General features: G+C 44.7%; 1 protein-coding gene across 1 annotated transcript; it reads right to left on the reverse strand.

Annotated features, from left to right (window-relative positions):
- Window positions 1-4,184: 4,184 nt before the first annotated feature.
- LOC145361886 (putative G-protein coupled receptor 139) lies at window positions 4,185-13,244 on the reverse strand. The gene is made up of 2 exons (XM_080217879.1): window positions 13,178-13,244; window positions 4,185-5,092 (listed from the first exon to the last, which is right to left on the reverse strand). The coding sequence occupies exons 1-2, from the start codon at window positions 13,242-13,244 to the stop codon at window positions 4,185-4,187; spliced, it is 975 nt and encodes a 324-aa protein (XP_080074005.1).
- Between the last annotated feature and the right edge of the window lie 616 nt (window positions 13,245-13,860).

The raw sequence follows: 13,860 nt of genomic DNA on the forward strand, positions 1-13,860 counted from the left end.
AAATATCCATTACGAGGGAGGAAGTGTTAGTCTTTTAGGCAGCATTAAAACTGATAAATCTCCGGGGCCTGATGGCATTTATCCTCGGCTGCTTAGGGAGGGAAGAGATGAAATTGCTAGGACTCTGAGACAAATCTTTGCCTCTTCTTTGGACACAGGTGAGGTCCCAGAGGACTGGAGGATAGCGAATGTGGTGCCGTTGTTTAAAAAGGGCAGTAGGAATAACCCTGGTAATTATAGGCCGGTGAGTATGACATCAGTAGTAGGAAAGTTGTTGGAAAAAATTATGAGGGATAGGATGTATACGCATTTGGAGCGTTGCAATCTGATTACGAATACACAGTATGGCTTTGTAAAGGGGAGGTCTTGCCTTACGAATCTGGTAGAATTTTTTGAGGAGGTGACAAAAACGGTCGATGAAGGAGGAGCCATGGATGTCGTCTGTATGGATTTCAGTAAGGCGTTTGACATAGTCCCTCATGGTAGGTTGGTGGAAAAGGTTAAGGCTCACGTGATACAAGGCCAGATATCTGGATGGATTGACAATTGGCTAGGCAACAGGAGACAGAGTAGTAGTGGAAGGGTCCTTTTCTAGCTGGAGGTCTGTCACCAGTGATGTGCCGCAGGGCTCAGTACTGGGACCTCTTCTACTCGCGTACGTGGTGTGATCAGCAAGTTTGCAGATGACACAAAGATGGCAGCATTGGCGGATAGTGAGGAGGAGTGTTAGGCAACACAGCAGGATATAGATAGGCTGGTATATTGGGCAGATAAATGACAAATGGAATTTAATCCTGATAAATGCGAGGTGATGCATTTTGGAAGCAATAATGTAGAGGGGAGTTATATGATAAAGGGTAGACCTAGTAAGAGTATAGAAATGCAGAGGGACCTGGGAGTGCAAGTGCACAAGTCTTTGAAGGTGGCAACACAGGTGGAGAAGGTTGTAAAGAAAACTTACGGTATGCTTGCCTCTATAGGAAGGTGTATAGAGTACAAGAGCTGGCATCTAATGCTGCAGTTGTATAGAACAGAAGAACATAAGAACATAAGAAATAGGAGAAGGAGTAGGCCATCTAGCCCCTCAAGCCTGCCCCGTCATTCAATAAGATCATGGCTGATCTGAAGTGGCTCAGTTCCACTTTCCCGCTTTCTCCCCATAACCCTTAATTCCCCTGTCTATCAGAAACCTATCTACTCGTGTCTGAAATATATTTAGCGAGGCAGCCTCCACCACTTCAACGGGCAGAGAATTCCAGAGATTCACCATTCTTTGAGTGAAGAAGTTCCTCCTCAACTCCATTCTAAACTGCCCCCCCCCCCACTTATCTTGAGGCTATGCCCTCTAGTCCTGCCATCCCTTCTGAGCAGGAAGAACCTCTCCACCTCTACCGTATCCATCCCCTTCATCATCTTATATGTCTCAATAAGGTCCCCCCTCATCCTTCGAAACTCCAATGAGTACAAGCCCAGTCTATTCAGCTTCTCTTCATAGCTCAACCCCCTCAACTCTGGTATCAGCCTTGTGAACCTCCTCTGCACTCCCTCCAAGGCCAAAATATCCTTGCGCAAGTGCGGGGATCAAAACTGCACACAGTACTCCAGCTGCGGCCTCACCAGTGCCCTGTACAGTTGCAGCAAGACCTCCCTGCTTTTATATTCAATCCCCCTCGCTGTGAAGGCCAGCATCCCATTCGCCTTCCTGACCACCTGCTGCACCTGCAGACTGGGTTTTTGCGACTCATGCACAAGGATCCCCAGGCCCCTCTGCACCGTAGCATGCTGCAGCTTTTCGCCCTTTAAGTAGTAGTCCTTCCTACTATTATTCCTGCCAACGTGGATAACCTCACACTTGCCAACATTGTACTCCATCTGCCAGGTCCTCGCCCACTCGCTCAGCCTATCCAGATCCCTCTGCAGACTTTCTACACTCTCCGCACAGTTTTCTTTTCCACTTATCTTTGTGTCATCAGCAAATTTTGACACACTACACTCAGCTCGACAACTTACACTCAGTGTTGGTCAGACCGCATTTGGAGTACTGCATCCAGTTCTGGTCACCTTACTACCGGAAGGACGTGGAGACCACGGAGAGAGTGCAGAGGAGGTTTACCTGGATGCTGCCTGGTATGGAAGGACTGGGTTATGAGGAAAGATTGGGAAAATTGTTGCTGCTTTCCTGAGAAAGACGGAGATTGAGGGGGGATCTAATAGAGGTGTATAAGATAATGAAGAGTATAGATAGAGTAAACAGTAGCAGGCTTTTTCCTAGATTGGAGACAAATATCACGAGGGGCCATGGGCTTAAGGTGAGGGGGGGAGAGGTATAATTTGGATATTAGAGGGAGGTTTTTCACACAGAGGGTAGTGGGGGTATGGAATGCACTGCCAAGTAAGGTTGTGGAGGCAGGCACGCTGGACTTGTTTAAGGTTTACTTTGATAGACACATGAGTGGAACAGGGATGGAGGGTTATAGGAGACTGTTTTAAATAACGGTCAGAGCCTCGGGACGTTCCTGGAAATCAACTGTTACGTGTGTTGATGTTTTTCCCTTTTACTCCACTGGTGTGTCGGTCCTCCTTGTTGTCCAACGAGGGGCATGCACACGGTGGGTCGTATGTGGGCTGCTCTTGGATGTTTCGGGAGAACACTGAGACAAGTCAGAGTGGAATTTTTGCCTGAGCCATAATTCGATGGTTCTGAGCCTAAAGTGTTGTGGCAGGACTGTAGGATTGCAGAAATTACACACTGGTTCTAAAATTACATTCGGTGGCAGTGGAGCTCCCTCGTGAGTTGAGCATGAAATAAATGGAGGATAAAGTTGAAGTCCGGTGCAGCCTGAAATTATAGTCAGCATGGATTTGTCAAGGGCAGGTCGTGCCTTACGAGCCTAGTTGAGTTCTTCGATAATGTGACTGAACACATTGACGAAGGAAGTGCCGTGGACGTGGTGTACATGGACTTCAGCAAGGCGTTTGATAAGGTCCCCCATGCAAGACTTCTTGAGAAGGTGAGAGGGCATGGGATCCAAGGGCCTTTGGCCTTGTGGATCAAGAACTGGCTTGCCTGCAGAAGGCAAAGAGTGGTTGTGGATGGGTCTTTTTCTGAATGGAGGTCAGTCACCAGTGGAGGACCCTTGCTGTTTGTCATTTTCAGAAATGACCTGGATGAGGAAGTGGAGGGATGGGTAAGTAAGTTCGCTGATGACACGAAGGTCGGTGGTGTTGTGGATGGTCTGGAAGGATGGCAAAAGTTGCAGCAGGACATAAATAGGATGCAGGACTGGGCGGAGAAGTGGCAGATGGACTTCAACGCGGATAAATGCGTAGTCGTCCATTTTGGCAGAACCAACGGGATGAACGAGTACACTATCAAGGGCAGGAGTCTTGGTAGTGTTGAAGAGCAGAAGGATCTTGGGGTCCGGGTCCACAGGACTCTTAAATCAGCCTCGCAGGTGGAAGAGGTGGTCAAGAAGGCGTATGGTGTACTGGCCTTCATGAATCGAGGGATTGAGTTTAGGAGTCGGGAGGTAATGCTCCAACTTTATAAGACCCTTGTCAGGCCTCATTTGGAGTACTGTGCGCAGTTCTGTTCGCCTCACTATAGGAAAGACGTAGAAGCTATTGAGAGGGTGCAGAGGAGATTTACAAGGATGTTGCCTGGACTGGGAGGCATGCCTTATGAAGTTAGGCTGAGGGAGCTGGGTCTCTTTTCCCTGGAGAGACGTAGGTTGAGAGGCGACCTGATAGAAGTTTATAAAATGTTGAGAGGAATGGATAGGGTGGATTCTCAGAGGCTATTTCCCCGGGTTGAAATGGTCGCTACGAGAGGACACAGGTTTAAGGTGCGGGAAGGAAAGTACAGAAGTGATGTTGTGGGTAAGTTTTTCACTCAGAGGGTGGTGAGTGAATGGAATCGGCTGCCGTCGGTGGTGGTGGAGGCGAACTCGCTGGGGTCTTTTAGAAGACTACTGGATGAGTATATGGGGTTTTATGGGATTGGGGGTTATAGATAGGTGTTGATGTGATCGGCACAACTCATGGGCCGAAGGGCCTGTTTGTGCTGTAGTGTTCTATGTTCTATGTTCTATGTACACTGTTCTTCTCCGTTTGTAGACAGGGCCGTTTGAGTTTTTTTTGTTTATTCTTCAAATGAAATACAGGGATCCACCTCCGTGTTATTCTCAGTTGTTTTGTTTCGTCATTAACTGAAAAATTGTAACCGGATATTTCACAGCATTCCTGAGCTGCTCTCTGAACTTGGACTGAGTCAGTCCATATATAAATGTGTTTGTGCAGCAACTTAAATTGAGCAACATGAATCCAACTTGTTGAAATATCAATTCAGAATTGGTGTAACCCATTGTGTTTTTTCCAGCAATGATATAATAGAAGAACTCTATAACATTCACCAACCACAGAAGTATGAAGCTGTCAGATATAGAGAAGAGTAAAATCACGGACTTCTTCCTACTCTCCATCTCTGGGTCACTGTAATTCCTTGTGTTGCCCTGGGACCTCAGGCCTTTACGTGCTCGACTGGTCACTAAAATGTGTCTGACTGTCAGAGAGTTGAGCAGCAGAACTAACGCAAATGGAACCAATGGCGTGAGAATCGTATCAAACCAGTCTAATCCCACCCAAATGGGATTAGTGAAATAACCTGGCTTGATATCACAGTACCACGATACATTGTCGATGATTGCTCCAGGCTCGTATGCAAAATAAAAGGGGATGTTCTGCAAAAAGAGCAGGATGCACGTTATCTGAAGAACCACGGCTGCAGTTTTTCTGGTGCAAAAATTCCTTTTCAGATCCTGGCAACAAATGGCTACAAACCGATCAAAAGAGAAAGTGACTGTGAACCAGACTGAGCAGTCAGTGGCCGCGCTAATCAAGACAACGCGGACACTACACATCGGGGTGATGTCCAGGAAGGATGATGGGAAATAGTAATACTTGATATGAGTCAGTATGACCTGACATATAATGACCAATAGATCCGCCATTGCCATCGATACAAGGTAGAGTGTGGTGCATTTGGAGAGGCCACACTTTCCCTGGGAGAGGATCACAATTCCTAGTACATTCACTAGAGGAAAAAGGAAAGAGACTGTAAGTCATCTGTCAAATGTCTGCCCACTGGAGCCCATTGTGCTCACAGGAACTCAAACTTTTTGGTGAGGAACATTGCACTTCCCATTTCAATATCAGAACCCACCAGTAACACCACTTTCCTTGAGACTGGCTGTTAGATAATTCAGGTACCGCTTGATAAAATTCCTTCTCACAGTAGGGAAACAGAAGCAGTATTATGGCGCCTTCGCCCTGTCTGACGCTCTTTCAAATAATATTCACTCTTCCATTTTAATCCATCCCACAGTATTGAACATTGTTCACGCTGGTATCAACACATTTCTTCCCCAAAGACCCCAACCCCCAAGAATGGACCCATTGCAGCGTTGGGCATTCCCGATGATCGATCCCATTTCACACCAGCTCCGACCACTGAAATGAAGAATGTCGTGATTGAATTCTCATTAGGAGTAGGCCTGCCCAATATCTCAGATCCTTCCCAGAAAATAAAATACAATAAAAGCTCTGACCAATATTCTCCCAGACTGAAAGGGTTGGTTCCAGTCTCTCTCTACAGATTCTGCCAGACCTCCTAAGTTTTTCAACATTTTCTGCTTTTTTTTTTCAAAAGCAAATATGGCATTTTGGCAGGACCAATGGGATGCAGGAGTACAATATCAAGGGTAGGAGTCTTGGCTGGGTTGAAGAGCAGAAGGATCTTGGGGTCCGGGTCCATAGGACTCTTAAATCGGCCTCGCAGGTGGAGGATGTGGTCAGGAAGGTGTATGGTGTACTGGCCTTCATTAATCGAGGGATTGAGTTTAGGAGTCGGGAGGTAATGCTGCAACTTTATAAGACGCTTGTCAGACCCCACTTGGAGTACTGTGCGCAGTTCTGGTCGCCTCACTGCAGGGAGGATGTGGAAGCTATTGAGAGGGTGCAGAGGAGATTTACAAGGATGTTGCCTGGATTGGGAGGCATGCCTTATGAAGATAGGTTGAGGGAGCTGGGACTCTTCTCCCTGGAGAGACAAAGGTTAAGAGGCGACCTGATAGAGGTTTATAAAATGTTGAGAGGAATAGATAGAGTGGATTCTTGGTGGCTATTTCCCAGGGCTGAAATGGTCGCTACGAGAGGACACAGGTTTAAGGTGCGGGGAGGCAAGTACAGAGGAGATGTTAGGGGTAAGTTTTTCACTCAGAGGGTGGTGAGTGAATGGAATCGGCTGCCATCGGTGGTGGTAGAGGCAAACTCGCTGGGGTCTTTTAAGAGACTTCTGGATGAGTATATGGGGTTTAATGGCATTGGAAGTTACAGATGGGTCTATGGCTCGGTAGGTATCGATGTGATCGGCGCAACTTGTGGGCCGAAGGGCCTGTTTGTGCTGTAGTGTTCTATGTTCTATGTTAAATATGTCTTCCTGGTGACATCTGTCTTACAGAATTTAACTGAACCCAAATCACATTTCGTAAGATTCAAATACTGCTCAGCATCAGGCACACTTTTCCAGAAACAACTCAGGAATAACTCAGGGTTTGCGCCATTCCCTCGGAATCATGCCAATCAGGATTATATCCCCTAAGGCGCCCACTGTCAGCAGAGCCTTGATCCTCCCTCTGTTTGCCCCTCACATCAATAATTCCTTCCTGAGATCAGGTCGTAGAGGCATGAGCAACCCTACACTTGCAGACCCCTCTCCAGGGTTGGGGGACCTTCACGATGACACCTACACCTCTGTACCTCATTGAATCAGAGCCATTCCTGTTCCAAAGCAGCATTCCCTCAGCATCAGACCCTGTCTGCATGTGCAAGCAGATAACCATTCTGATTATGTTTGAAACTATGGAATCTTATCAAGATTGTAAAACTAGATCTTAAAGTGTTTCTCCCAGAAGGGACATGACATTAATTGTGTATTCCAATGGAGGTTAGCCTCGGATTTCTTCTCTCAAAAAGGATCACAAGGCATTTCAAATTCAAGAATGCGTGGAATGTAGGATATCACATTCATTTTTATTTTGCAATAACCTAATCCATCAGAGAGAACAGGAGGCAAGGAAATGATGATTAAATGATAGTTCTTATCGTTTGACATTGCCTATAAGGATCAATTATTTCCCAAAATTACCTGAAAAAAAAACATTTTGAGTTTGTAAAGAGATGCAAAATTCCATTTAATCATACAATTTAGGAGATTTTAACAGCCGGCAGTGATGATCTAACACATATGTGGGGTATTGAGATCCCTGGGAGATGGATTTAGAGAAATATAAAGGAAAGCAGCAGCATTTGACCAGAGATAAGTTAATCTTTAAGTTCAACACGAGCAGAACACCTTATTGATTGAAAGAGTCTGCCACACACACACACACACACACACACACACACACACACACATGAACACAAACACACACACACACACACAAACACACACACACACACACACACACACACGCACACACACACACACACACACAAACACACACACAGACGCACAAACACACACACACACACGAACACACGTATGACTTTTTTTATTTCATGAATTACGTTTCTCCCTCCACAGCATAAACACCCCCTCAGCATCGCAAACCCTACAAAGGGTGACACAAATCTCAGAATAAATGCAGGATCAGACACCCCTCCAGCTTGAACCCGTCTGACGAAGAGACTCTAAGGAGTACACGATCCCACTGGCATCAGTCTAAACTCAGAGTGTGACCACCTTCTACAGGTTGTATCAAGCCCACCTACCTTGCAGTGAAAAGGCCTCTCCTCGTGCAGTGAAAAGGCAGGAGCAGATCCTCCACTCCAGGATAATCCCCCGACAAGCTCATAGCCTTGAGGATCAGACTCGCTCACATTCAGAGCCACTTTCTTGGAAGCAAGCAGAGCTTGATTTGAGACAGCGGTCCATAGGATCTCCAGCCCACCCCTTCCCCCTGAAGGATCAGAGTCCTAACTCGCTCCCAAGACATCAGGTGCCGCAGGAACATATATGGTCCCGTGGAACAAACCCACCCAATATCAAAATCCCTCAGGATCATGACAACTCCGAGATGATGCACCCCCTCCACGGAACATAGAACCAGAGAGAAGTTACAGCACGGGGTTGGGGGGGTGGGGGGGGGCATTCAGTCCACTTTGTCCATGCCAGCTCCATGACACCCAGGTGCCCTTTCTAATCCCGACACCCCTCCCATCGCCCTGCAGCTCACAACAGGAAAGTCGCAGATCCATTGTAAAGACTGAATCTGCCACCACTACCAACCCAGGCAGCGAATCCCAGGCACCGTCTACCCTCTGCGTCAAAATGCTTGTCCTTACGTCCCCTCGACACATCTGCCACTTATTTGGAATTTATGTCCCCTGGTTATAGAATTCTCCACCAAGGGAAACAATTTTATTCTACCCATTCTATTCCTTCTCTTCATTCATTTGGACGCCTCAATCAAGTAACTCATCGGCTTTCTTTTCCTCCCAAGGAAAATAATCCCAAACCTTTAGGGACCTCCCACTTCATCTACCCGACTTCGTCGACCCCACTTCACATGCTCCCATTCATTGTGTACTCTGACAACTGTTTCACCTCGCTATTCCATCACCTCCTCCTTCCCTGTGCTAAAATCCATCTGCCAATTTACCCCCCAATCCGTCACCACAACAATATCAGTTCGGAGATTATAGTTAGCCGCTATGGTCGTTGAATCTTTGTATCGTCTGCAAGTCTGCCAACCATGAACCCACTTTCACGTCCAAATCATTAATTAAACTGCAAGGGTCTCAACACTGAGACCTGTGGAACACCACTTGAAACAACTTTCCAATCTGAGGGAAATCATTCGAACTTTACTCTGTGTTTCAAAACCATTTTTATCCAATTCTCTGGATTAACATGTATCCCACTGGCTTTTCCTTTTTTTTTGACCAATCTGCCTGTGGGACATTACTCGATGCCTTGCTAAAATCAATGTACAAAACCATAATCACGCTACCTTCATTAACCCTTCTTGTCACTTCCACACAGATTTCAATGAAACTTGTAAGCAAAACCTTCATTTAACAAATCCATACTGACTAGCCCTGACTAGTCCATGCATTTAGACATGATGGTTTAACCTATTTCTCTGGATTGAATCTACTCGTTTGCCCATCTCTCGTGTAAGGCTAACAGGCCTATAATTGTTCAGCATTTCCTTCCATCTCTTTTAACACAATGGGACAATATTTGCATTTCTCCAGTTCTCTGGTTCCTCCCCTATAACTGATGAGATTTGAAAAGTCATCCTCAGAGCATCTGCTATCTCGTCCGTGACCTCCTTTACGAAGCACAAAAACAGTCAGTCGTTCCCTGGAAAGTTCAAATATTTCAGGGATTCCAACGCTTTGAGAACTTTCTCTCTCTTTCTGATTGTCGTGTCAAACTCTCAGTATTCCTCTTGCTCTATTAAATCTGCATCGTCCCTTTCCTTTGTTCAGACAAAATAATCATTTCCCACAGCTCCTGCTTGAAAACACAAGTTCACGTATCCATCTCTGATAGCTCGCAAAGTATTTCCTTAATTAACGTTTTTTGTAACTCTGAAATATATTGGTGAAGCACCATTGTATGTTATTGAACTTTACCAAGGAATCGTTTTTATGTTCTCTGTTTGATTTTCTTATTTCCATTTTTCACTTCATCTCTGCACTTGCGACATTGTGTAGTGTATGTGTAGTGCATTATTATTTTTGCCTATCCTACACTTCCTTTTTCTCTGTTTTATCTTCACCTGCATTCCTCCAGAAAACGAGACGGGTACAGATTTCAAAGCAACACTCTTATGTTTGGAGAGAAAATTCTGCAGGAAGTAACCCTGACTTATCAAACATTCACACCGCAGGCAAGTGTTGAAATCTTGCCCACTAACCTGGATGAGTGTCGTTCCAAGAACACTCAAGACACTTCACACCATTGACGGAAAACATCAACACTGAACTGCCATCCATGGACTACCAGAGACCTCTGCCATTTTGGAGCGTAGAAGAATGAGGGGAGATTTGATTGAGGTGTATAAGATTTTGATGGATATGGATAGAGTGAATGCAAGCAGGCTTTTTCCACTGAGGTTAGGGGAGAAAAACAAACAGAGGGCATGGGCATGGATTAAGGGTGAAAAATAAATCAAGTTGAGAATTTATACTCATCTTGCATATAATTGGAAAATGTCCTTGAAATGTGGTTTTGAATATTCGAACAATACGGCCGGATGATTTCAACATCACTTGGTTGTATATTTCTATTCAGACCAGGTTACGTCAATAGTAACTGCGAGATATTTCTCTTCATACATTGATGAAACAACACCTTCCAAAAACAGCCAAACTTTCCCTGTTTCCCATATATTACACTGGCAAAACACAGAGGCTGCACCCTGGAATGGAGAGATTAGACGCCAGTAAGCATGACTTGAAATAAAAAAGAACAAACTATTCAATTCTAATCTGGGACCCAACACTCAAGATAATTCCAAATTGATAAATTAATAAATGGTCGCTGTCAAGGGAGAGTCGAATTTGGTTTCGGGTACCCACTCGCCAACACCACACACATACACTTGAAATAATTCACAGACATAAGGCTTCCAGGAACCTACCATCACTGCAGATTTTCTGTATACATGCGTCTAATACAGACAGTGACGTGATCAGTCGCAGAATAAGAACAGGAAACAACACACACACTCTATCAATGGATCTGGTCACTTTCCACGAACACCAATGATGGCACGGTTCGTGTGGAACATTTTCCCGATGTTCATGCATTTTCAGTGCGGAGTGACCTCTCCTTCCGTGCTGTTGGAAAACAACCCGGATTAAGCTGTTCCGTTTAAAAAGCTTTGAATTTATCCCCTGTGGAATCGCCTAGCAGATAATAACGTTGTAAGATAATTCAATGTTTTTCCTTTACTCTTTGATTTGACCGAATAGATTGTGACATCAGTTAATTTAATTTTGCATGGGGATACGTCAATTTTTAAAAGAAAAATCCTGGTCAAATTGATGAATTAACAAGATTTGAAGGTGTGTTCCCCAAGCACTTGTGCTGTTCACACAGACACAATCAATATGATATCCAGTTCTCATTTCATTCCAGAAATGGTCTTCGTTTGATCCTGATCATGCAGGAATGAAAATCCAAAATGTCAGAGTGGCTGCCTCGGGCGTGTTCTTGAGCATTGTATGTTGTAGCTGCCCCTTATTTAAATGTACCCATTCATAATAGTGATTGAAGAGGAACGTCTTGGAATATTAATTGCAGAGTTCAAGTGATGGAGTGTCTGGAAAGTGATGTAATATGAAACCATCCTTCTTGATGATCGAATGTCTCAGTGCCCTTGTCCTCTCTCTCTATTCCAGTGAAGGAACTCAAACTGACACAATGTTTGACACGAACAGCATCCCTGACACTAATACAAGCCCTCACGCTAATACAATCCCCCGCACTTCCACAATGCCTTCCCCAAAACAATCCCTCACACTAATACAGTCCCTCCCACTGAGACAATGCCTCAAAATTTTGCAATCTCCCTCACTAATGCCGTCCCTCACACGAAGAAAACACCATCACGGTAATGCAGTTTATCCCTCATAAGAACATAAGAAATAGGAACAGGAGTAGGCCATCTAGCCCTTTGAGCCTGCCCCGCCATTCAATAAGATCATGGCTGACCTGAAGTGGATCAGTTCCACTTTCCCGCTTTCTCCCCATAACCCTTTATTCCCTTGTCTGTCAGAAACCTATCTACCCGTGACTTAAATATATTCAGCAAGGTAGCCTCCACCACTTCAACGGACAGAGAATTCCAGAGGTTCACCACCCTTTGAGTGAAGAAGTTCCTCCTCAACTCTGATCCAAACTGCCTCTTTCTAAGCGGGAAGAATCTCTGTACCTCTACCCTATCCATCCCCTTCATTATCTTATACGTCTCTATAAGATCCCCTCTCATCCTTCTAAACTCCAACGAGTACAGACCCAGTCTATTGAGTCTCTGTTCATAGTCCAACCCCCTCATCTCCAGTATCAGCCTAGTGAACCTCCTCTGCACTCCCTCCAAGCCAATACATCCTTTCACAAGGATATACAGTACCCTGTACAGTTGCAGCAAGACGTCCCTGCTTTTATATTCTATCCCTCTCGCTATAAAGACCAGCATCCCTTTCGCCTTCTTGATCACCTGCTGCACCTGCAGACTGGGTTTTTGCGACTTGTGCACAAGGACCCCCAGGCCCCTCTGCACCGTAGCATGCTGCAGCATTTCCTCCTTTAAATAATAATCCCTCCTACTATTATTTCTGCCAAAGTGGATAACCTCACACTTGCTAACATTATACTCCATCTGCCAGGTCATTTTAACACAGACTAGTTTACTTCAATCGTAATTTTGAGATCTTTCTCTTGATACAGTGATAACACAACGACTTCCAAAGACAATCAAACTTGTACTGATTCCCATAAATTAGACTGGCGTGGCAGAAAGGTTACAACATGGAATGGAGAGACTGTTCGCCAAACAAGCCTGATTTCAGTATAACGACAAATTATTCCATTCTAGCTGGGACCAAACACTCAATGTAATGTCAAGAGGGCCCAATAATAAATGGTCACTGGCAATGTTTAGTCTAACTTGACTTGGGATCGCCAACACCAAACACACACACTCACCCAACACACACACACACACACACACACACACACACACACACACACACACACACACACACACACACACACACACACACACACACACACACACACACAGACAATACAATTCCACTCTCAAAGAAAGACAACCTTGAAAGTCTTCCCCGAGTGAACACCGACACCCCGATTTGTGTGACACCTGCAGCATATTCCTGTTGAATCAGTAAGATGTTATTTGGTGGAATTTGTGAATAAAATCAGTGTTTATTTTCGAACGAACAAGATTATTGAATCAATTGACAGATAATCATTCAAAGAACATGTTATCACTAAGAGTCTGTGTTTTAAAATGTGATTAATCTCGGAATAATGACAGGAAACAGCACAGATATTATTTCAATGGATCTGGTCACATACCTGGAACACCAATGATGGCAAGGATCGTGTAGAATATTTTCCCAATGCCAATTGATGGTTCGTGCATTTTAATTGCAAGCTGATCTCTCCTTTTGTGCAGTTGAGAAACTACCCGTGTTAAGCTCTGAGTGATACATTCAATGTGCCTTTAATTTATACCCTGTGGAATCGCCTTAGAGATAATGAGGTTGCAAGATATTTCAATTGTGTTGTTTTTTTCTTTGATTTGAACAAATAGGTTGAGACGTTAATTAATTTAATTTTGCACATGGGTACATCAAATGCAAACCGAAAAAAATTCTGGTCAAACTGATGAACGAATCAAATTGGAATTCGCTCTCTCCCAGCATTTCTACTCAAAAATAATCAGCATGATACCAATTCCACATTTAATTCCTTCACTTGACTCTGATCATTCAGGAATGAAACTCAACATGTCTGAGTGTCTGCCTCAGGCCTGTCCTTTTGCCCCCTGAGCTGTCGTTGGCCTTTTCAAGTGTGAACATTGAAAGTGTGTGTATAAAGTCTCACTGCACCAGATTAAAGTGTGACAGGTTTATTTGGGATCACGAGCTTTCGGGGCGCTGCTCCTTTATCAGGTGAGTGTCTTCTTCATTTACCCGATGAAGGGTCAGCGCTCCGAAAGCTCGTGATCCCAAATAAACCTGTTGGAGCTTAACCTG

This window comes from Carcharhinus amblyrhynchos, chromosome X (genome assembly GCF_965287045.1).
Source record: "Carcharhinus amblyrhynchos chromosome X, sCarAmb.v2.hapA, whole genome shotgun sequence".
NCBI lineage: Eukaryota > Metazoa > Chordata > Chondrichthyes > Carcharhiniformes > Carcharhinidae > Carcharhinus > Carcharhinus amblyrhynchos.